The sequence below is a fragment of the Lingula anatina genome, chromosome 7 (assembly GCF_051362555.1).
Source record: "Lingula anatina isolate TDL-2025a chromosome 7, LinAna3.0, whole genome shotgun sequence".
Classification (NCBI taxonomy): Eukaryota; Metazoa; Brachiopoda; class Lingulata; order Lingulida; family Lingulidae; genus Lingula; species Lingula anatina.
In genome coordinates, this window is record NC_141773.1 from 7,225,458 (window position 1) to 7,251,251 (window position 25,794).

Genomic DNA, 25,794 nt, shown 5'->3' on the forward strand with positions numbered 1-25,794 from the left:
CCTCGTAAAAACGTAGAAAGTGCAACATGGTATTTAGTCGATTTCCCGTACGTATAACCGGCTATCCGTTTTTAGCAAACTATACAGCAAAGGTGACAAATATAGGCATCAAACAGCAAAACACATCGCAACAATATTTAGAATTAAAAAATATGAAAATTATCCGATTATGTTGACGTTTGAAAGGAACCCGTTCTTTCCTAAACCAAGTCTGAACAAATTTGAAGCAAACCAAAACTGTGGTTTAACAAGGATAGGGCCCCGACGTTTCAGATGGCGACGGCGACAGAACACATACAGCGTTTTTTTTTTTTTTTTGTTTGTTTTTTTTATGAAACTGGAGCCTGTGAAACAGCGGTATACAAAGGGGAGAGCACAAGAAAAAGTATTCCGTAAACTCAAGATATGTTTCCATACGTTTTATATACCCAACATTGCAGAATGTGTCAGTACAACTATTAACAGGTATCTCAGACACTAATATCACAGAAACATAAAGTATGAGATACAAATTATTCCTAAATATACACATATCAAAGTTTATTATCAAATGACGTCATCTGGGTAACTACCGGTGCGGGTTAAAGCCAAGGTTGTATTGTTTTCTTCATTCCGTTGTGGGATATAAATACACGGCATAGCTTTCCAGAGCACTGGATCCAATCCTAATTCCTTATGACTATCATTATTTCCTTTAAATATATACATGTTATTGTCCCCACTCACAAATACCTGTTATGCTTTGTGACATATTATAACCAACAGTGACACTTCAAATTCATGGCAATGTATGACCTAATATACACTTCAATGTGTAAACAAGGCAACCTTGAGCTTGCTATATTGAAAACATATCAAGTAAATAATATGTATTTAGCCAAGCACATTGCCCCCCAGGTGTTATGGGGCAGGGGGAGGGTAAAGGGCACGTTATGGTGGGAGGAAAGGGTTGGGTATGCCAGTGCGCTGAATACACCATAATCTGGATCGACCTAAATACAAGCCTTGAATGCTGCAGTGTGATTGTCAAAAGGAGATCAAACCAACACCTTCACATGTTGTAGACAAGGAGTGTTCCCATAAACATTATCATGCTAGCTTGATTGATCTATCTCTGCAGGGATTCTGGCTAAATTGCATTCAGTTTAAGCGGCTTAAATGTCTGACAATCCTACTCAAGCTGCTCGGGGGTAATTAACAACAGTCAAGGGGGGTGTAAGACAATTCAGCTGATTACACTAAGACCTAGTTTGATCCAGCTAGTATGATGGGTTTATGCGAATGCAGTCTTAGAGTGCACTCAGAACAGATAAACTGTTAACTAACTGATCAGCCGATTAAATATGGCTGGTCTCACAGGATACTGCTAATTCTCTGATGTTCTTCCTCATCCACATGCAACATGAAACGGGTTAAATCTTGGCTCTGAGGTTTAATTGCTAGGCCTCTGCAGCTACAGTGCATGTGGAGGTGGGATCATCTTTTCTGAATGCACTCTTAGTGGTTTTACAGCTGGCCTTTGACCATATGACTTATTTGTTAGTGTCAAGTCTAGATTGATTTTTAAATGTTTCTCCTTTTTTGGGGGGTGGGGGTGAGGTTTGTTGGTCTTTTCAGAAAAAAAAAAATTCCATCATTATACCATGGCAAATGAAAAAAAAAAATCTACATCAGCGAAATGAGTCTTTCACATTATCATTTCTATCAATTTCTGTTAAGACTTATAACTCCAGCATTTCACAACTGAAATAATTTTGTTAAGTCTTGATTCAAACTTCACTTCTTCTATTTCAGAACAATATGTTCAGTGTTCTAGAATAAACATCTCTTTTTGGTGCCAACATACCTTTGTGACATCAAGTTTTTGTATTGCCTTAGAGAGCATTCAGAAAAGATGATTTGCAGACGAACTGATCTGCTGCATAACTATGGCCGTCTACACATAAAAAGCAATGCTGATAATCCCAATTTGCCATTAAGCAGATTCAATCTCCACTCTGAATTTTTATTGCTAGGCCCCTGCAGCAATGGTGTGTGTGGAGGCAGGGAGACCATCAAAGAATTAGTGGCATCGCTTTTTAAGTGGGGTCGGCCAATTTTAGTTGACAGAACAGTAAGTACCTGGATCACCTGTTCTGAAGGTGCTCTTATTTCCACAACAGGACAAGGGGGGGTATCAGCATATGCATGAAAATAAATATTTTGAAAACATAAAAGAGAAACTTCTGCATTACAGTCTTAAAAAGTTAATGCACTAGTTAATAATTTAAAACGTTACACATATATTCACAATTTTAAAATAATAAAATGTCTGGTTTGTTCTATTTTTAAAATCTTCACAGTCACTAGTGTGAATATCCTACTCCTGTGATAAAATCTAGGTTGGCATCATTGACCAAGCTAAGGAACTCATCATTGACCAAGTATCTATTTGTAAGTTTAACAACATGACTGATATATATTTCTTGACAGTTTGTGGATCAGTTTTAAGAACCCTCACAGTGCAATGTAACAAAGCTTCCATGAACTACTAGCAAATGCAAAAAAAGTCAAAATGAAAGTTGAATCATATTTCAAGTTTCTTCTTAATAGGTGTGTGAACAGTCTACTTTAAACATATCTTAAAAAACAGGAAATATTGAAACACTGAAGTGAAAACCATTCAATAAGTCAACCATCACCAAGTTCAGTGCCTAACAAAAGGTTTTTTCCAACTATTTCACCAAATTTGTCTTATTATAAACACTCATAAAATGAGTTTTCACTTAAAATTGTTCTTCTTACTGAAACAAGTAAAGCTGATCACATATATTCAGATCTAATAAACCTTTGGCAGAGTAAAAACCTTGTTTTTTTAAGCATAAACTCCTATAACACAATAACAAGTGAAGAAGCACCGTTAGACAGCACATATTACACATTTCATTCTATACCAAACATTTTGGTAAGCTCTTTTTCAGATACAGTTGAAGAGTACTTAGTATCATTAACTTGTTTAATCTTTGTTTAATTTTTTTCTTTATCTCCCTTAATCCATTCTTACAATTGGCTCTCTTTTATTACATTCATTCTTGGATATTAATAATGTGTCAGTTGTATGTGTGGAATCTTTGCAGGGTTGGCAATATAATTTTATATTTATATATATTTGGTTGTCTCAACCCATGTATATTTCTGAAAAAATAATTATATATCTATATTCACTCCACTATGTTACCTGCTATTTTCCAGTAATCAACAGGGATAAAGTTAAAAAAACTGTTTATCTAGATTACCTTATTTCTGATAAAATATAATTTGTTCTGGAACTTCAAAGAACAAACATGAAACTGTGTCACAGAATAAGGTGTTGAAGTTACAGAATTTGGGTACCATTTTCCTAAATAAGTGCACAGTTATTGTTCACTTTTTGTCCAAATTCTGGTTTCATTTCTTCTCTGACTTTGGCTTCACTACACTGGTAATCACAGGGGAGATGTATGATTTTGAGATTGCCGGTGCAATACTGGATCTACTGGAGGATGCAGTTTGTGGTTGGGGGTTGCCCGCCTGACTAGCAGGGGTCATCTCTGTTTTCAGGACAGGGTTACCATCTAAAATTGACAGAAGAATATTTATTAAAGAAACAAGATGAATGTTCTTCAGCTTCTTTGCATTCAATGAACAATGTAACTGGGAATGAAGTTATTTACAACAAAACAAATATGTATCAATTCTTCAAAAATTACGTACTTAAAATTATGAAGTATTTGCGAGATATGCTTATAAAAATTGCCAACTTGTGTCTAATTCATCAGACAGATACCATGAAAGATATACCAAATATATACATATAAAACTTATCAATGTGAGTCTAGTTTATACCATAAAAACTATGAAATATTCATCAGATATGCATATAAAACAAACCAACCTGATTCTAGTTCATAAGACAAAAACCACGAAACATTTGCCAGATATGGATATAAAACTTACCAACCTGAGTCTACTTTATACAACAAAAACCACAGAGCTTTTGCCACCTATGTATATAAAACTAACCCACCACTTAACACGAAAAAAAAAAAAATTGCCAGTTATGCATACAGAACTAATCAATTAGCAACTACTTTGTTAGACACAGGGATGAGACCTGTCCTCACTGAAAAAAATAGGAAAATTGGCCGGGGTCCAAGGTACTCGATTCACACGAATGACCCAAATGACCCTGAAAAAGTTGGAATTCTGACAAAAATCGGAAAAGTCTCATCAATGTAGACAAAAACCACAGAACTGTGGCCAGATGTGCATGTAAAACTAACCCAACTGAGTCTACTTTATATACGATAAAAACCATGGAACTTTTGCCAGCTGTGTATATAAAACTAACCCACCTGAGTCTAGTTTATAGGACAGTCCCTGCTGTAGGGTGACAGGACAGTCTTTGTGTGCTAGTAAGAGAGATTTCAGGTGGGCAACTTCACCCCGCAGCTGACTACACTCGGCCTGAAGTGATCAAAACTTTAATTTAGTTATCATTATTTATTCCATTTCAAGTACATTTTTATAATGACTAAGATGTGAAGAAGCATTTAATACATTTATTCTCTCACTCCCCGCCCACCCCTAAGAAAAGGGGGGGGGGGTGTTGGCAAGGTGATGACATTTGTGCACAGATAAATTCTATTTACTGATTATGGCACTGATTTGCAGTTGCACATAAGTGGGCACTGAGACTGCAAACATACTCGAGTAGATGGGTATATAGATAGAAAAGTGAAAGGGGCAGGGTATGTGGATAGGATATGTGAAAGGGGCAGGGTATGTGGATTGAGAGGTGTGAAAGGGGCAGGGTATGTGGATAGGATATGTGAAAGAGGCAGGGTATGTGGACTGGATGTGTGAAGGGGGCAGGGTATGCAGATAGGATGTGTAAAAGGGGCAGGGTATGTGGATAGGATATGTGAAAGGGGCAGGGTATGTGGATAGGATGTGTGAAAGGGGCAGGGTATGTGGATAGGATGTGTGAAAGGGGCAGGGTATGTGGATAGGATATGTGAAAGGGGCAGGGTATGTGGATAGGATGTGTGAAAGGGGCAGGGTATGTGGATAGGATGTGTGAAAGGGGCAGGGTATGTGGATAGGATAAGTGAAAGGGGCAGGGTATGTGGATAGGATGTGTGAAAGGGGCAGGGTACATGGATTGAGAGGTGTGAAAGGGGCAGGGTATGTGGATAGGATGTGTGAAAGGGGCAGGGTATGTGGATAGGATGTGTGAAAGGGGCAGGGTATGTGGATTGAGAGGTGTGAAAGGGGCAGGGTATGTGGATAGGACATGTGAAAGGGGCAGAGGATGTGAAATGACAAGGGTGAAAGGAGCTGCATCTATACATTAAAATAATTTTAGGGGCAGGGTATGTACTGGTATGTGGATAAAGATGGGTGAAAGGGGCAGTGAGTGTGGATAACCACGTTGAAAACTATAGGGCATGTGGATTGACATGGCGGAAAAGAGCAGCCTCATCTTATGCATATTTAAGGAATATGGACATAAAATCAAAAAAATAATTGTGTGACATTTGGAAGGGAAAAAGGATGGGAAAAGGGCAGCATATGTTCCATCAACTACCTACCTGAAGTGTGACATTAGTAGACATTAAATCTTCTGCTTTCTTCTCCAGTTCCCCAATGTAAGTCTTCCTCTTATTCCTACACCTGGCCGCTGCAGCTCTGCAGAAAATCAGGGTTTCTATCATTTCACCTACCCACACCCTCAGATATAATTATAATAATAATAATAAGCTAGGTTCAGCTGACACATAAACAGACAACCTTTATCAGTTTTAAAATGAAGACTCAAGAAATAATGCAGCAACATACATATATTTTGAGCTTCTGACAATACAACTTCTACTGAAAACAAAGTTCCTACTTGTTGAAAAAATATAAGGAATAATCGGATCATGCCCATTTTCGAACTTGACTAGCATTTTATGGCAGTGAGTAATCACCATGTGTAACAAGCAAAACAGACATATCTTCCCTACAACTGTGGTAACAAGAAATGTGAGCAGCACAACTGCCTGTGCATAAAAAACAAGACCAAAGATATGTAGTTACTCAGTGCATATATCATTTTGCGTGTACTGTGTGTAAAAGGGACAAAATGACAAAATAATCGATATACTCAACTAACTTCTGTCTTGGAATTTCAGGGCCCTTGGATTATGCAAGTTGTTACCTACCTGTTCCTTTCCAAAAACTTCCGCCTTTTCTCATCAGGGGACTCGTCTGAGGATGCAGATCTTGAGCGTTTACTGAAGATTAGTAACAGTTATAATTAAAAACATATGTTCTATCACTAGGGTTCAAATAATTTGTGTGACTAAACTTTCTTGACCAAACAGGCTTATAGAGTTAATTTTATTGATTGTATTGCTTAGATGTGTAAACATATTCCTATAAATATGAACTTGGCAATAACTGTAAATAATAAGGTTAATTATGTACAGAATACATCAGTCTTATATGGGTATGAGTACTTGTCCGTATAACAGTGACTCTCTTGACCCTCACTGGTTAAATCACAGTGCTCTTTCCATCAACTCAATTTCAACTTATTGTGTTTAACGAATGTCCTCACAGATATCCTTGCACTGGCTTACACCTGACAAGGCAGCAGGAAAAAAAAAGGCTGTTATACTTTTCCCCTATCATTATATGTTTTCCCCATACCTTATAAAAGTTGTGTGTACTTCAGGAAACATGGGTGACTGTGCCACACTACCAGGACTGCTGAGACTGCTGCTAACAGAGGGCGCTGGTGAGGCCTGACATGTGACCCTGTCCACAGCCTCTGACATTGTCCTCATGTTGGCCTGAGCCACATTCTGAGTCAGAGCTTGTTTTAATTTCTGAAATGACCATGTTGAGAGTCAGACTATTGAAACCAGACTAAACCAATGACACTACTCTCAAAAATGGTATTGGAGGGGTGTGAACATGCAACCTATAGACTAGCAAGAATTATATTCCAGGTAATTGTCTTCTTAATGTTTTTATCCTATCATCTTTATCCATATGATTAATTTTTTGGGAAAATTGTCCAGAAAATAATTAAATAAAAACTATTTTATGATATTCTACAATAAGAAATCCATTAATCAAGGGGGGGGGGGAGAGATAAAAATACCACAAGTAAGTAATCTGATACTTCGGATGCTCAATTTTTATGCTTATGCTTTTTATCATTTTTTCATTCTCTTTATTTGCCATTCATAATTTTTTAAAAATCTTATTTCTACCTGTTTGGTTAGAGATGAGGTGCTAGTTGCCGCGGCCGTTACTGTGGACTTTGGTGTTGTTGGTGGCTTGGTTGCCGTGGTAACAGTAGTGGCTGGAATGACTGAAGGCACCTGAAAGCAGAGCAGTTAAGTAAGTGAAACTTACAAAACTTGTCAAACAATTTTATCCAAAAAATCTCATCAACATCTGAAGCCAACTTTGAATTTGTTATCCAATACAATAATTGTAAATGTTACCATTACCTGTTCATTAGGGCTTCCTACAGCTGTATACTATAGGTATGGTATAACATGTATTCTTTTAAAATACTTCAACTAAATGTTACTATTACCTGAGCAGTATGACCTCTTTTAGCTGTACAGGTACAGTATAACCTGTATATTAATTCTTCAACTAAATGTTACCATTACCTAAGCAGTGCCAGTAGGACTTCTTATAGCTGTACAGGTATAGTATATTCCCATACCTAGATCAATCTAGCAGGATAGACCCATCTCCTAAGGGGTTCTCGCTGAATTGCATTCAGCTTAAGCAGCTTAGATGTCTGTCACACCTACTGAAGCTGCTAAATGATAGTTAATTAGCCCTAACAGCTTTAGCACACGTGCCAGAGTCTTACTATTTCTGTTACCTGAGCAGTAGGACTTCCTATAGCTGCTGGGATCTGCACAGGTATGGTATGACCCCCAGGGAGTTGCAGTAATACCTGCATTGTTGTCACTTGGGTTCCCAGAGCGGCACTCATGGAGCTAAACCAAAAGAGTGAAATTGTTACAATAATTTTTTATTATTTAAAATGAAGAAAATGATGAAGAGGGTAAAGCAAAGAATGTTCAACATTAACATAGCAAAATGTAATTTTCTTGGACACTTCAAACCTTTTTTTTCTTTAATCAACAAGGTGTACCCTATGTAAAAGTTCTGAAAAATTACAACAGTTCTATAAAACATAATTTTATTTCAATTTTGGAGTCACTCTAGTGAAAATTAATGGAGATGCGAGTTGCTAAATTACACTTCTGATGTTAAAAATTGCACCTCTTTAAAGTGAGAGCTCATTATTCTTTAAACAAATGTCCTACATAGATCTATCTAACTCTACAGGAACTCTTCCTGAATAAAATCAGATTAACTGACTAACACACCTCCTCTTCCTTCCAAATTGTACTCGCCAGCTCTGAATTTTTCTCGATGGCAGGAGGCGGCATGTTGATCTGTAAAACTGATTGCAAGCAGTGAGAGTCCCTGCAGAACTGAATCGATCTACATAGAACTAAAGTTTCATTGGGAGTGAGCCCTGGGTGTCTCACCAGACCCCCCCCCCACTCACCTGTTGATGACTCCCAGTGGCTGCTGCCCCAGTACAACCTGTTGCTGGGACTGGTCCACAGACATCGCCTCCACCACACTGGGCATGCTCACTTGACCTGTCCCACCCGCTGCCACCGGGGTGGGGCCACTTCCAGATGACCTCCGTGCTGGCACATTTGATGAGGTCACGGCAGAGGGCATTGGGGACTTCTGTGTTGCCACATTATGTATGGGAAAGCCAACGCTGTGCGCTTGGTCAATGTCCTCTTCCTCACTGTTATACTCGCTGTCCATGCTCAAGTCAACGTCGATGGACTGCTGCGATAGTTTATTTGCACCTCTCGTTTTGGGTGAAACTGACTGAAGGGTGCTGGGTGCTGTGATCTTGGCTGTTGATGTGACACACGATTCTCTTCCAGAACCACCAGCTGTGGTCACGTGGGACGCCTCCTCAGTGTCGGAGACGACCCTGACCACCTCCTCCTCTTCCTCCCTGTCTGCCCCACTCGTTGCTGTTCCCTCGTCATCCTCAGTTGAGGGTAGGGTCAGTTTGGATTGTCTTATCTTGCGTGAAGTGGCAGCACTGGGCAGTCCATTGTCCAGTGGCATTAGCATCTTTGGTAATACCGGGGTGTCCACACTGGACATGGGGCCCGGCAGAGGGGCATTCTGGACAAGGAAAAGTTAGCATTTGTTTACTTATAATACTTTAAGTTTACATTTGTTAAATTATGTGATACACTCTGTACAGTGAAAAGTTGTACATTGTTTTAACATGTGATACAATCTAGTTAAATACTGTTCTTTTAGCTACTAATACACTCCACAGTGACAATGTACGATTATTATGCCATGCATTTTGCACAGTGAAATATATAACTTTTTTTAATATCATGTAATACTAGCAAACCTCAAAGCTATTTGCATATCTTAACCTAGTCATAAACTTAATAGTATCTACACACCAGGGTTTCCCCAGTGAACCATCCAGCCATCATTTGAACGGTCATCAGCATCATCGAACAGCCTACATTATCAAAGTTGGCTGGACGGCTAATGGAATTTTTTTTTTTTTTTGAAAATATGATGGCTTAAGGCATACTTGGACTCCCAGATATTTTGTAGGAAATTACAGGTGGTATATTTAGACGGCCTGTGACCCCAATCCTTGGAAGAAACCTGTCTACATGTAGTAAACTCACCTCTGATACTGCTGGCTCATAATCAATGGCCTTCTTAAAAGACTCATCAAAGGGATTTCCCTTGAGTTCTTGGAACAGACCAATTTCATCGCAATTCTTCAGGAACTTGGTTGGTGTCGGTGTTTGATCTGAAATAAGCAGAATAGGCTCTGATCATGTGATTTTAGAATTTGACCTAAAATAGTCTACTATGTTAAAATTTATCTAATAAATATCTCAAGGTTGTGATCTGTGATTTTCAAATTAGATCGTTTACTTAATGGTATGTCTTTCATTGACAATTGTTTCATTTATTTTTTAAGTTTAAATACTATAACAAAGTGTTGACAAAAGTTTTTTTTTTCTTCACAAGAGCAGAAAAGAAATGTAACCACAGAGGATACAACAATTAGCATGGGACATAAATGAAATAAGTTGGCATGCTAATCCTCTTTTGCATCAAACTTTTTCAGTGGAGATAATAAATCGTATAAATTTGGGATAGAAAACAGAACAACATTTCAACATTGACTAACCCAGGAATAAAAAAATTACACTACCATAAAACAGTGGAATATCCAAAGAAAGCAGCACCTATGGCAAGCACTAAAATTGTATCCCTATGTAATCACCTTATAACTGGTCAATTTTTTAGAATTTAATCTACTAGTAAATGATTTTAATAATTTTAAAAAGCAGTTAAGTAGGGATGAGACAAGGGGTCTAGATACGGTATATGTGGTTCCTAAAAAGGCAAAAAGCTGACGAGATCTGTAAAAATCTCATTACAGATTACTACATGACACAATGCCTGCCCCTTTTCATATTACGTACCCTGGGGACTTGCTCTACCTACACTACCCTAGACATGCCAGTGCTTACCAACAAATAAGATCTTATTGATTTCCTTGGTGGAGGTGTTCAGGGTCAGGGCAAACTGGTGCTTCTGCTTGTGGACTGCCAGCCGATCCTCATTGGTGAAACGCTAAAAAAGAAGTTATGGTAGTGATAGGTATGTTTCACATTACTTGTTATGTTATAATCTGATGTAACATGTGATAAATTCTGTGCAGTGAAAATATACAATGAGAGAGAGAGAATGAGAGAGAGAGAGAGACTCACCATTCCACATCCCTCCACTTCACATACAAAAGGCTTGTCATGGTCGGCCATTGACTGACCGTAAACCAAATACTGACCACCTGACCCCTGTTGTATGTGTCCTACTGTGACACTATGAGTAATTCTCCCACTACATTCAATGTCCAAATGTCATTTACTTCTATCCTCTCACATCTTCAGTCCATCATGTAAACCCCATCAGATGTTTGGTTAATGACATCAAAACAATCAAATCTAAAAGGCAAGAAAAATTAAGGTAAAAGTTATTAATAGTTATTCTTTACCTCCCAGGATGAATCTGGTTCAGAACACTCTGTGTCTAACATCTCAAGGGGATTTTAGGCAGCCCTGCCACCAGAAATGTGGAGTCAATGGGCAAGATATATCAAAGCTATAAACCCGTTTTAGTTGAGTTATGACGAAAATGTAATATATTTAAAAGACCCAATGAGTCTGTTTTATGGACACATATTGGTTATTCATGTTCAGGGCCTCGTAGTTTTATCAACGTGACTGGAATGCCAAGTTCCCACTAAAAGTGAGTATTCTAAATTTAGCCCCGAACAAGGACTTGTATTGCAGCTTAGGCTTAAAATGCTGACGCTGCACGTTGGGAAAACCAGTGGAATTTCCAAGCCACGGAGGGTAAAATTCAAGGTGCGCCCATTTAAGTCTCCTCGAATAAAATTAACAAACCACAGGAAGAGCTGTCAAACAATCAGTAAAGCTACATGAAAATATCTAAATAATTTCATTTTCGCCAATGCCAATTTATTTGTGATCATGATGCAAAACACGAATAAATGCCCCTGTGAAATTACACAAATAACGACATGCACCATATTAAAAAGGGGGAATCCCAGTGGAATTCCCAAACATATCAGAAGTCCTTTGACATACGACGCTTTTCTTCAAATTGAACGTCGATTGTTATTCCTGTAAAACTGCTCCGATAACGGACCACGTGGACGCAGAATTCATCCACATCTTACCCTCAAGTATCAAACGTATAGTTTAAAATCAAGCTAGACATCTAGACCCACGATCAATTTACTAGACTGGGAGGAATTCGGGGTTTATTCTACCTTACTTACCCTTTCGTTTACAAAATGGAGGTGCACGTTGTACCGTGACGTCACTTGTTTTCCATTTATAGATCACAAGACAAGCCTTCAATGTTCACTTATTTCATTCGGTTCAGAGTAAAATTTTGAGTACAAATAATGAAACTGGGCAGAAATAAAATAACCCATGCACTGTGTACATGAAGTTTCAAGCAAATGTAGCAAAACATGGTAATATTTAAATGAAAATTAATTAGCAAAAAGTGATGACGAAGTACACATACAGGTGCCCGAGGGAACTTTGAGCACAGAGTTCATTGAGTAGACCTTTATTCAGATTAAATATATTTCGAAGCAAGCTTGCTTTATTCTTTACTTGTATCATGCAGGTAGTTGCGATTTCAGTTCAAAATTACATATGAAAAAATTTCTATTTTAAACGGAGTTTTTTTATTATTTATTTATTTATTTATTTATTATTATTATTTTTTTTTGTCAAATTTTAGTTTAAACCATCGAGGTGCATGAGTTATAATCATGCTACCTGAATCTTCCGATGTATTTTCTACTTAGAATTTTAATCAAATTTTGATGGATGCTTTCGCTTGTAAAAGGATGGAGTCGCTTAATTTATTTATGACTTTATAAAGTAAAAATTAGTCTCGGTTAAGTATACGGGACCTACTGTATACCTATATGTTAAAACTGTAGGAGGCCTAAGCCTAGATGTGTCTTAATTGGTTTCAGTAGGCCCACTCTTTCTGCAGGAATTAGTTTGGTAATTTCTTGTGCTTCATCACGTGTACCAGTATAGTGTAGGCCTATAGGCCTACAAAGAATAGTTTGCAGTCACGAGAGAAAGGCTTGGTTTATTCAGTGTCTTCAGTCGCACCATATGCTGTCTATTAAAACGGGACGATAGGGACCTATTCTTGAACTGTAAGGCGCCGTGCCAATAAAAAAACTGAAGTTATCATGTTATAAAGACTAGAGTATCCAGGCGTGTGCACTGTCCCGGTTTCCCCACGGCCCGCAAGCATCGGGTACCAGCTTGAACCGACCACAAGGTCAGCATTATCGAACTGTTTGCGTTCTTGTGCTAACGTTGATAAACACAGGAATGGGAATTTCTTAAAACTTACAATAATAGGGGCCTACTACAATTTATTGATCCCTAATTGCGTTTACATAATTCATTTATGATTACTAAAGTACTTATGAAATTGAATGTTATTGTTTAAAATTGTAGACCTACATAATAGTTAACTAAAATATTATTCTATAGTTTTTCTTTTTGTTTAAAAAACGGAAGGCGTGTACATAGGCCTATGGCAAAATACATGTAATCACCAGACTCACAAATTAATTTTAATGGAGTCGCATGCATGTGCACGCGATTTGTTAATTACATCTGTATCAGTCGAAATTATCTTCTTTTCAATTGTCCCTTAATCTCACTTAAACTTAATTTAAGATTTTGCGATTTCTGTCACTCCAATTTCTTCCATAAAACTAGGCAATGTCCATGTAATAGGCCTATATAAATTGATTTTTGGTTTTGGAAATAAAGCTGCGGTGATGCGGACTCGAGCCGAAACCAAGACTTTCCGGAGTCGGATTAGAGCCCCTAGAATCAACTATCTTACATAAATATGTCCCGCTGTAGATGTAAGTAGGGGGGGTCCTTAGATAACCTTTTTCCCCAAAACAGTGCCAAAACCACCTAAAAAGATGCTTATACATCTTAAAAACAAACTGCAAAAAACCAAATTAGTCTAACTCTATTATCAGAGCTGCTACTTAGGTTTTAGTATTTTGGAGAAAAATCGCTAAAAATACTTAAACGCTGTATTTTTTAAGACATGATGGTTTTTCATACCAATGTTTATAATTACATTTTAACACTAATATCATTGTGACTAATAATTCTGACAGACTAAATGCATATGAAAACTAAACTCAATGTTCTAACACCTAGATGATGATTCATAATAAGTTCAAAAAGAATTCAATTCACTAAGAATTCAATGCTTTTTGGAAGCTTAAGTCAGTTAGCGTTATGGTGGATCTTTCTTTCTTTTTTTCCAACAACTTTTCAGGTTCATTCCAAACTGTTCTAGAGTTAATATCCTTCTCTTCTCTCCAATAATATTGAATATCCTAAAGACAGGACTACATTTTGGCTGTGATAGGGATGTGTCTCTAGCGTATGTGACTCTCCCCCCCCCCCCCCCCCCCATGAAATTTTGACTCCCCCTACAGAACTTTATAAATCTTATTTTATTTGAGTATATGACTTTTATCTTGTAGTATGCAGTATCTTGTAGAGGATACATTGGCACTTTATGCTAGTTTGCAGGTAAATGTTTTCATGAGAATAGAAGAAAATTAAAAATGTGTATTCTACCAAACAATGAATCCCCTATGGAAAATCTGTTTATTTGATATTTGGTGATCATTTCAATTTTCACCATTTTTTTACCACCAAACTTTCAAATACTAACAAAATATATGTCACAATGCAATCTATGTGGAAGATAATGGTATGGTGACTAAATATAAAATGGGGTTTTGTCTTCATGGGAGTCCAAATACCATGGATATGAAAATGGAGATTTTTCAAGATTTTTATTTCATTTTTTTCACCCAATATTTTACAATCAAACTTTCTAATATTTCAAATATGTTCTTAATAAAGTATACTTAATGGAAAAGTATTGAAATGATCATCAAATATCAAATAGCTTTTTCATAGGGGAGTCTTTGGGTTGTCATATACTCAAATAAAAGAAGATTTGTAGGGGGGGAGTCAAAATTTCATGGGGGGGGAGTCAGATTTTCATTATGAAATTTTGACGGGGGGGGGGGGGGGGGGGGGCAGATTTTCATGTTACACCGGTATTCAGTAAAAACAGTTTTCCTTATTTTGCTAGTTTCTTTTAGCACAGTCCCTCAAGCCACAGCCTCTAGTTTTGGTTTCTTCCTCAATCTTTGATCAGTGTCACCACACTGCCGTTCCATTTGAAGGTTGTGGACAGGGGTCTCGTCCATGTTTTCACACTGATCAAACACAGAATATTCAACTGGATATTCACCAAATCCATAGTATTCTCTGCGTTGCATAGCCTGAACCTTTGCTATTTCTGGTAATATCTTCTTTGTCAAAGCTTTGCACTCATTTAGATGTGCACTAGCACATCGTTTCACACTCTCAACTACATGTAGGCCATAGTTATCTTTCACTTCCTAGAATAATTCTTGGTTGAAACGGGAAAACTCGGGAGCATCTAACTGAAAGAAATTCTCATTTACCACATTTCTACTGAGCTCTAGATGTAATGATTGAAACTTTTCTTTCAATTTGCTGTGTTGCACCCCTGGATATTGTTATGGCATGAAACTAATTGAATGCTACAACAGCAGCAACTATTCTGATATATTCCAATGCCAGAGCATCTCTTACAAGACAAACTAGATGCCATCATTGTCTAGCTAGTTTTTCAGTAATACAGTATAGATACCCTAAAAAGATCATGAAATCATGAGAAATCTAAAAGGAAAAATGTCATCAAAACTATGAATAATGAATTACCATGATGATGTTATTGATATAAGGTGTCAATGCCGCTATGATTTTGAGTATTTAGCTACCTTTCAAATAAACTTTTTACACAAATTTCTTAAAAACCAAATAAAAAAAACCCATCTATTTGGCTTTGGTGAGTTTGAAATAACTTGTCAGGCCTATATAACTTTCATTCATGTTGTAGGAAGACAGTCCCGAAACCGTAGAAAATCGTGAAAATTGCGCTAAAGTGCTAAAAATCGCGTAATCATAAAATGCAAGTAGCAGCTGAGTTATCAATGATCTTTCAAAAAGAACATTTGAAATATTGTTTTTAGGTGTGTAAGGAACTTTTAAGCTGGTTTTGACATATTTTTGGAATTATGGACCCCCCTAATGTAAGAACCCAACACCTCTTTTACTTGGTGTTATTGAAGACGTACATTATATATAGGGGCGGATCCAGGATTACCTTCGGGGAGGGGGGGGGTAATTATAATTTATTAGAATCCTCCCAACCCCCATCCCACAAAAAAAAAAAAAAAAAAAAAAAAAAAAAAAAAAAAAAAAAAAATTAAATTCAATGTGTTGACGGAACTATTCAAATTTAGCATCAAACAAATTAATTTTAAATTAATATATTAACAATAAACTCGTTAAATTCACGATGCAGGACTCCGATATTTTCGACATGTAAGAATTTTTGTCGCATACTCGATTGACTGACCACATCTGAGATGACCTCGCGTCATAATCAAGTAGGCCTACGTCTGTGTTAAGAGGCATTAATATACAAGACAGTCGAAGGGAAAGATTGAAATTAGGTGGATGGCATTGAAAGTCACAGGCCGCATTTTGGGCACTTTTTTACTCTTACTCAGAAGAAAATCCCTGTTTAAATATAAAACTCTGCGTACTTCAAGAAGAATGCATCCACACATAGGCAGCCAGTTGGAAATTTTGACGCCACTCGCGCTTTACCCGTCCTGGAAATTTATGTTTCGACCTTTATATTTCAGAAAAAAATGCAGCTGCAGGTTATTAAATTTATCCATGTGAAATACACCAAACACCTTTACACCGCCACCTATTCCTTGTCAAAAATATGACAGTAGGCCTTACCAAAAAACATATGGATTTGTTCTTTATCTGTGTTGCGTATAGTCCCATGTTGGCCGCTCAAACCCCCTTGGTCGGTTAAAAGAATTGATTTTAATCATCAAAACCAACAAGAATAATTCTGACATATATTTCTAGTTAAAGGAGATAAAATTTATATTTCTACTCTTCTTGGTAATTGTTATCATTAAAAAGATGATAAGCAAGACGTAACCTTCCAAAACTGAGGCAAATGCACGATAACGATTTTATAGCGTAAACAAGAAATTATAAACAAGTTTTTATGTACACTAATTTACCAACCATAAATTGAGTTTTCTAGTTAATATAACAATGAGGACTTATTTTGTGTGAAAAAAAAAGCGTGGGGTTCGGGCCCCGAAAACTTTTGGAATTTTAAAGGGTGAACGGTGCCATTTGGTACGGTTTAGAACTATGATTCAGCTAATCAAAATCCTAATTTCAAGAAGGGACCATTGCTGTGATTTCTTTTTCAGAAATCGAAGGGGGGATCAGGACCCCCTGACACCCCCCTCCCCCAAATCCGCCACTGCAACCTCCTCCCCTACCAAACCCAACCAAAGTATAAAAAATGCTGTAGAAAATGCAATTGAGAGGTGTGAAATTACCACTTTTATTTTACCCAAATCACCAATAACGCCGGCGAATTTTGAGTGACGCTAGATGTTGAGCTTTCTATTAAAATAAGCATTTTTCATCTTACACGCATGTGGCCTGCGCTATGCGCTTAGCTATTCTTTTCATGAAGTAACAGGCTATACTATAGCCTAACAATTGATCTAAACTCTTAACCTGCATCACATGATTGCAATTGAAATGATCTCTTTGAGAAAAAGTACGTATCAACTTGATTGAGAGGGCAGACGGGCCAGGACTAAGTTCACCCTTCGCCTTGAGTGATTTTTGGAAGTTAAAAGTAACCATTTTTTAAAAATTTTTGACGATTTTTGGTTACCGAAGTGGATCTGAAAACCTGTGCCTTAATTTGGCGATACTATTGCAAACATTGTAGTCAAGATAGGCAGTATTTGTACACAGATGCAGGTACGCTGCTGTATTCCCACCACGCTTAAAAAGACTGCGCAACTACACGTTTCTTTATATTGAAGGGGAGACCAGAACTACAATGTGGCTTGCCCAGTTAGAAACAAACGAAAGCTCAAGTAAAACTTAACGAGCGTTTTCTTAACATTATTTTTGTGGAATCTGGTCACTTAAAAAATTTGAATAGTCCGCACACTTTTTATATTATTCTTTTCCTCGTAGGTTCTCTTTCATAAACTGACGAGGGACCAACTTACCCCGGGGTCCAGCTAGCCCCGGTCTCCCCTAAATAATATACAATATCACAGAAATTGCTCTTATGCCAGACAGATAAATTGCTTCTGTTGTGTTTTATTTAATTGATTGTTATGTCATTGACGTCAGTTTTTTCGGTAAACCAAAGAAATTACATGAAGTAACTGTTGTTTTTGGTAGTAGGGTGATAGGCCTATGCCGCAACCACCCAGAGCATGTTTATGTATATTTCAACTAGTTCATTACCGTAGAAAGATTTTAAGTTAAAAAGAATGAAAACGAGAAGAATACTAATCAAAATATCTTGTAAGACTTGGTGAGGGGTAAAAGTGTTCCATTGTATCGCTACGGAGTCTTGATTTTATATTTTGCTTGAAAGGCTTTTAACATCAAGCGGTACACTGCACTGGACCGGTCCACTTTGAGAGATTGACAGCTTAATTCAATTCCTTGACTATCACGTAAAACAGTCGTCTTTACAGAGCCGACTTTTAGGGAGCATTCCCAGACCCTATCGTACTAACTGTGGATCAAACTATCTCCAAGAGGATTCTCGCTAAATTGCAATCAACTTAAGGGGCTTCGATGTCTGCCACGCCTACTGAAGCTGCTAGGGGGTAATTAATTATCGTTTAGCAGCTACAGTAGGCGTGCCAGTCATCTAAGCCGCTTAAGCTGAAAGCCATTTAGCGAGAAACCCCTCGGAGATGGATCGATCCTTTTAGGTCGATCTAGGTATGGGAACCAGGTCTTATTGATACCCTCTACCAGGTCCACAGATTGATATTTTACTAGATTTTCACCGATATGCCTCTGGCTAATTCGTGGCAAGAAAAATTCCAAATCATTTATCTGCGGCCCTGGTAGAGGATAGCTAATTGATTGAATTAAGTAGAAAATACAACAGAAAAACTTCTGTAGAACGTGGGGAAAAAGGAGTAAAAAATACTGTAGCGCACTATCAAAATTGGATCTCTTAAAGTGGACCGGTTCGGTTAACTATAGGCTATCGTTCGGTGTGAAAAGTGCCTTACACATGCTTGTTTTTTCAAAGGAAGTGTATCAAGTTAGTACAAAAGAGCTAGCATTTAACTTGAGTGAAAATAAAAAAAAAAATAATAACAGGAAATAAAGACAGCTGGTAAGAAAACAAAACATGCACAATAGACCTGTGACTCTATTTACTACGTGCCCTTGGCATAAATGTATTTAATATCAATTCAAATATTTGTCAAGGCAAGTTACAAATAAAGATGACAGTAATCGTAATCCGTAGTCCGATGGGGTGTATTGAGTTCGTTATCCGTAGCATGTTGTTCGTCTAAGCACGTTTATGCGTTCAAATGGCATCCTCCAAGCCGTCCCCTTCCAAAGCGCCGGGTGCTACTGCCTTTTTATCTAAGCAAACCGAGTCACCGTAACCAGTGACAGGAGACGGTAAAATTCCCCGCTTTCCAAATCTGGAAAATATGTCTTCCGTTATTTCCTAATATTGCAACTCAAGGGTTTGAAAACATGAGAATTCTGTGGTACACGATATCAAACAAGGCAAGCAGTGACGGGGCATCCTGTACCAAAGGAGGAATAAATTTTTTTGTTATTTTGCTAAATTTTATTATCATTTACTTCACTAAGATATTCTTTATTTTCCGTGACATGGCCCCTGAATTAAAACACTGATAATAATCCAATAGATTAGTTTGTAAATAGAATTTGAGAAATTTCACCTACTTTGGTCGACTTTGCACCTCGATGATGGCATAGGCACGGCGGAGTAGACTTTTCAGCTGGCCAAGCGTTCTTGGTGATGAGGCGTCTGCGACATCAGTCATCTGAGCCACTGCTAACATCAATACCATGGCAACGCTCAGGGACCGCATTGAAGTGACCATACCTGCATGAAAACAACCATTTTATCTAATAAATGCCTCTCGAGTCTGCGCGGTGTATGCCTAATACACTCAACCAAAAAAAGGTGGGAATCATCGTTATTTTGAATAATTATAAAATAACTATATGAGCTAACGTAAATATCTTAAGCAAATATTGATGTATAGTGTACCCGATATTCGTCATTTTTGAAACTTTTGCAAAGAAAGGAACTATGATGGAAATACAGCGACTTGGGGAATTATTTTGTATTTAGTAACGAATGTTTTAGCTGTTTTAGTAACGAAAGTTATAAAAATAAAAACCCTTTTTGATAATATTTGCAAGTTATTAATATTAACAAAACTTAGACTGGGATGAAGGTATTACAGGATGCATTTTTTTTACAGTCCCATTTTGTTCTTAACCTCAAGACATTTTCTGAGATGCTAGACATCATACCCGCCCCCTGACGAGTTGCATACTTTCTACTTTAGCAAAAAATTAAGTAAATCGATTGGAGAATGTGAGATAGCGCTGCGAGCGACGGTAACGCAGGTTTAAAATTTAATCCTTTTTTTGTGAGTACAAATAAATCTAGTACTTGCTTTTTTAAGTTGCTAGACTGATGTAAGTAAAGTTCCATGTGGACGCTTACATTTAATGTAATAACGTTAAAATTGGAAAATTATATATTGAGAATGGGTGCGGTGCGTGTATACCTACACCGCATCTGGACCATAAGATCATGTTCCTGACATCCTCCACTCTATGAATTATATTGCGCAACGCCAACGTCATGCAGACGTTGTCAATAATGCTAAACATATTTGCTTTATCAGTCTAAATATGATTAACCAGCTAGATTATAAAAAGCTCATAGCACATACCTGCGGCTGTGTGCAGTATATTCTTGAAAAATATCTGTGTTGTCCGTTTCACCAAGCTCTCTGTGTTTCTTGCTTCTGGATTTTCCTTGTGGTCTGGAGAAGACACTCTGGCCAAGACAAAGCTGGTGCTTTCGTTCCAACGCGGTTATATATAGAAAGAGTATTCTATTTTATGACGCAAATGTTTTCCCGGAATTAATATAAAGATAATGTCATTTTAATAATGTTGGAGCATCTAGGAAATTAAGAAAAATAAGGACGTTTGCTTGTTTACTTTTTATTCATTTTAGTACGTCATCTATAATTCGCAATTACTGTCTTTTAAAATGTCAAATCTCAATCGAGTTACATCAATTTGGAATTCTTTGTGATTGCATGTCTTTCATTTCCCTCTATAACTACGTTGATGTCACTTCGCACGATATGTCAATTATAGACAGGACCTCAAGTAAGCTAATATTTACTTAGAAATGATGAAATTTCGTGTTTAATTATGTAATAACACAGAAACAAAAAGAAAAGGATATAAGATTCTCTAATTAATTTGTTGTTTTCATAAAATATTTCCTCGTAAGCATTTCTCGGGATTAATTACAAGTTGTTTTTCCTCTAAAGCATTCACGACATTCTTTGGCTTGAGTCCAACGCTGCCAAATTCAGCATTTAACCTATCTTACTAAAGTAAATCGCCTTTTTACTATTTAAAGCAATTAGTATTCAAATAATATTAATTAACCTTTAGTGATATTAAATGTTTGAATGCCAAATTCAATATTTGATGTCAAACTGTGGCAAAATGTTCTCGTAACATGTTAATTAAAAGGCAATAAATAATTATAATCAGTATGTGCCATATGCTTCTCGGACAGTGTAACCATTCACTGGAGCACAAAAAAGAGAATATCTGTCTAGTTCCATGTAGGACTGTTTTAAAACTTTCCGGAGATGTGAGCTTCTCTCACATCTTGTGGCCATTGTTTTGCTCTTTGCCAACATTTTGCTCTTGTATGGGGGATGTATGTGTGATCATTTAATTTGATGTTGTTTCTATCCCCGATCTTGTAACATGTTCTATTTCGTCATTTTAATAAATGACAATATCAGTCATATGAACTTATTTCTTATTTAATTTTGAGAAAAAACCGAGTTTCGTTGTGCTTGTGAACATTTCAATATATAAATAAACTGAAAAAAGGGATGTTCTTACTTAAAAGGTAAAGAAACATCTGTGCTATTTGGGGTTGTGTGTGAATATGCATGTTGCAGTATGTCCAATTTGAAGGGCATCAGACTTATGTTTTCATCGCGCCATTTCAGTTTCGTAATTAACATTAACATGTGTACTACTAAACTGCCTTTTCGCACGTAGACTTTTAAGTAAAAATGTCGAACTATTGTCGCTGGACGCGATCAAGTACTATCAAAGTTCAGGCCCGTAGCCAGCAATTTCAAAAGGGGTGTTCTTTTTCTGAAAAAGTGGACCTTTTTCCATAAAAACTTCATGTACCTAGATCAAATTTTACCCAGAGTGGACCTTTTCACAGCAAAAGGGGCGGTTCTTTTGAACCCCCCTAACCCCCCTGGATATGGACCTGAAGTTTCAAATAGGATGACTTAGAAATATACTGCTTGTACTCTCTGTGATTTCCACATTGTAGGGAAAATAATTAATTATAAGTCAAATTGCATGTGGATTTTGTTTGTGTCGTATAAAAAAATGGTAATTTTTTGTGTTACAGTGCATTTATCTTATATTTATGTTATATAAATTAAAAAAAATATGAAACAAATAAATGAATAGCAAGTAGAAATAACCCTATGGCCACATATTCATGAGGACTTGTGCCAGCTTTTTAAAAGATGATTTTTTTCACACGACATAGACAAATAGATACAGCGACTAATATGTTGGGGTAAAAATGGATATCTGAATAGTTTAAGTACATTGTACCAGGCACGAACTGACGGGATTTACAGAGAGATTCCATATATTAGAAGACTGCCCGCATTTCTGACCAAGTAATAAAATCGACGCAAGAGAGGAAAACGTTTCTCATAACAGTAATGTTTAAATTGGGACATTGTTGTGTGTTGTTGCTGCTGACAATCCTCTGTTTGGAAGAGGTAATGTACAGTTGTGCAATATAACAGTATGCTGTCGCCATTTTATCTCTCTCTCTCTCTCTCACTCTCTTTCTCTCTCTCTCTCTCTCTCTCTCTCTCTCTTGATGACTGATTTTGATAAATCATTTTTCAAATTAAATTACTTGAAAAGGCGATTTCATTGAAATAGAAAACTATTTGGTAATTTTAAATAAGGTCCGTTTACACCTTTTTTAATTCACTCAGGTTAGGTTTATTTACTGTGCCTTTTTTAAAATTTAACCCTACATTTGCATTCTTTATTGAAGGCTCAAGTCGGCATTTTTGTAATAAGCCTGAAACATTCATCTCTTTTTTTTATCTTCAAATTGTTTACATGTACCTTGGACGTTTCCTTAAATATGATTTGTTTGTGGTTTGCATAATTTGTTTGTGGACAGGCATTCAGATACAGTGAAAATGAATTAGTGAAGTACCAAATAACAATGCACATGAAACGCTGTATATTTTTTAGACGGAATGGCTGTTGCTATTTCAGTCTCTGACGCGTAGACTTAGGCAGAGATGCGTGAAGTCATATTTATAGGACTGAGGTACCGGAAAGCAATACGTGAATACTTACAATACTTTCATGTTGTTATGTTTTGGTATTTAAACCCATACTACTGCCCTGCGTTACCTCCACGAAAACTTCCATAGTCACTGAGAAGCGTCTTAGACTGGGTTCCCATGCCTAGATCGATCCATCTGGATCGGTCTAACTCCCTGGGGAGTCTCACTAAATTGCTATCAACTTGCAGGCTTAAATGTCTGTCAAGACTACCGAATCAATTAGGGTGTAAAGATAATTACCCCCTAACAGCTTTACTAGCCGCGAGAGACTTTTAAGCCGGGTAAAGCTGATAGCAATTTAGTGAGACTCCCGAGGGAGATAGATCGACCCAAATATCTGTGGGAATGGCCCCTTACTCGTTTGCTGGCGGCATCCAAGGCTTTATATAACGTAATCCAAGGTGTTTTAAGTATGTAAAAATAGCATCAATTTTTTGTAAATGCACTAGAAACTAAAGGATAATAACATAGGATCAAAGGATCTTCAAAGAGATTTTTGATTTGTTGAGACTGAAGTGAGTTATTTACATGTAGTTCTTCCGCTGCTGTAATTCACATCATGAGATCATCAAAATGGGGAATAATCAAACTGCTCCAAAATTCAGGGTGGACAATACTCCTCGCCTTGGCAAAGTTGAACATTTTTTTTTTTTCGGTTCCAGATACATGTAATCACACACGTTATCAATTATTACCCTCTACCAGGGCGACAGATTGATGTTTCATGTATATTCACAGATATGTCTCTAGATAAATAGACAGTAATTTGGCTCTGTGTCCGTTTTTTTCCTATATAATCTGCCACCCAGGTATAGGGTAATGAATTATATGGTATTTTTTTCACAACTTTCTTCTAGGTTGTTCAAGGTGAGGTTTGTCAACTGCCTGCTAAAACTGGACCTTGCCGAGCAGCTTTTAGAAGATATTATTACAACGGGAGACGATGTCAAAGATTCGTCTACGGGGGGTGTAGAGGCAACGGCAATAACTTTTTCACCAAAGCTGCATGCGAGGCGACCTGTATTTGATTTTGTCAATATATGTTAAGAAGAATGAAGTAAGACCTTGTCTTTTAAGTAGTTGTTGTTTCTTTTTCTTTTCCTTTAATAATTGTTCCAAGTTGGCAACTTTGTCAATTAAAAGTCTTATACTTATGTCTTCCCTTTCCCTACATTTTCTTCTTGTTTATTTCCACCTTGTCTTTTTTCCAAGCTTGTTAGCAGTTGTTGTCACAGGCCTACTTAATAAAGACAAACATGATTTGGAACGAGCAGAACAACCTATACCATGCTAATGTAATAGGCTTAAACATTGTCAGAGACAGAACTTTGACGTAATTTACATATACCACTCAATACCCTGTGCTTATTTATTTTCAACTCTAGGACTGTTTTTCTTCAGATGCCGTACGTATCCCGTCTCAACCGACAGTTCAAAGCTCTTCAGTTCTCTGTGAACGCCAGCTGGCTGCCAACAGGTGTACTGTTCTAAGTCTTTGCTTTTCTCCAGAATAACATATTTAGCATAATTGTTAACAAATAAAATCAACAGTTACCACTTTATTAGTAAATATATATTTTATTTTCATCAGACCCAGACTTCTGTCGTCATTTAATTTGCATGTTGTAAAAATCCCTTGAAAAACTTAAATTACTGAGTAAATTCAAAAGATGTATAAATGGCTTGGTAACGCGTTATTTTGTAGCAAGGAGTCGTTGTAACTCCTTGTTTGTAGTTAACCTTTAATTTACTAACGAAGTTGATCTCTATTACTAAGGCTGCTTTAGCCATGACGTGACGAAGCAGGGAGATAAAAAGTACCAAAAAGCGCAGTGCATCGCAACTTGCGCAGATGTTTTAATCTGCAATTATTTTACCGTATGGAATTCTGAAAAAAAAAACATATGAATAAATAAATTCAAAAAGTGGCATTATGCTATGCAATCACAGAAGTTTAATGTTTTTCTTTTTCGAACCACTAACCACGACAAAGAGAGTGCGTGCTTGGGAAGCGGAGCGAGCATGTAATGTGCACGAAGGTGTGGTTGAAGCCTTGATAATGGCATTTGTGCATGCATCACTGAGGTTTTCCGTGTAGCAGCTAGTTATTTCACACACACACACACACACACACACACACACACACTTTTTAAGATAATTTGTGAATTAATTAATCTCAAAGCCATGCTTCATCGTTTAAATAAAGAATTTGCCCTCCCCCCCCCCCCCAAAAAAAAAAAAAAAAAAAAAAAAAAGGAGGACAGGACAACGCCGTTTTTTAGTATATTTATTTTTATTGAATAAAATATTCAAGTGCATAGCGTGTCTCGGTGTGAGTAAATATTGTTTGAAAG

General features: G+C 37.1%; 1 protein-coding gene and 1 long non-coding RNA gene across 3 annotated transcripts; both read right to left on the bottom strand.

The window, feature by feature from the left end:
* Positions 1 to 404: 404 nt before the first annotated feature.
* On the bottom strand, positions 405 to 12,071 carry LOC106161773 (cyclic AMP-dependent transcription factor ATF-7). Of its 2 annotated transcripts, XM_013538795.2 has the most exons (12): positions 11,993 to 12,071; positions 10,899 to 11,132; positions 10,659 to 10,761; positions 9,798 to 9,925; positions 8,615 to 9,264; positions 7,916 to 8,033; positions 7,284 to 7,394; positions 6,715 to 6,893; positions 6,225 to 6,296; positions 5,613 to 5,709; positions 4,374 to 4,485; positions 405 to 3,593 (listed from the first exon to the last, which is right to left on the bottom strand). In XM_013538795.2, exons 2-12 carry the CDS (start codon positions 10,947 to 10,949, stop codon positions 3,427 to 3,429), a joined length of 1,788 nt encoding a protein of 595 aa, XP_013394249.2. In that variant the 5' UTR covers positions 10,950 to 11,132; positions 11,993 to 12,071; the 3' UTR covers positions 405 to 3,426. The 2 variants fall into 2 exon arrangements, with proteins under 2 accessions (XP_013394249.2, XP_013394258.2); XM_013538804.3 differs by lacking the exons at positions 10,899 to 11,132; positions 11,993 to 12,071 and adding an exon at positions 11,183 to 11,349.
* A 5,189-nt stretch (positions 12,072 to 17,260) lies between these two features.
* Positions 17,261 to 20,821, bottom strand: LOC147760680 (uncharacterized). The gene is made up of 3 exons (XR_015335605.1): positions 20,726 to 20,821; positions 19,698 to 19,860; positions 17,261 to 19,426 (listed from the first exon to the last, which is right to left on the bottom strand). It is a non-coding gene; the product is annotated as an uncharacterized LOC147760680 (long non-coding RNA).
* Between the last annotated feature and the right edge of the window lie 4,973 nt (positions 20,822 to 25,794).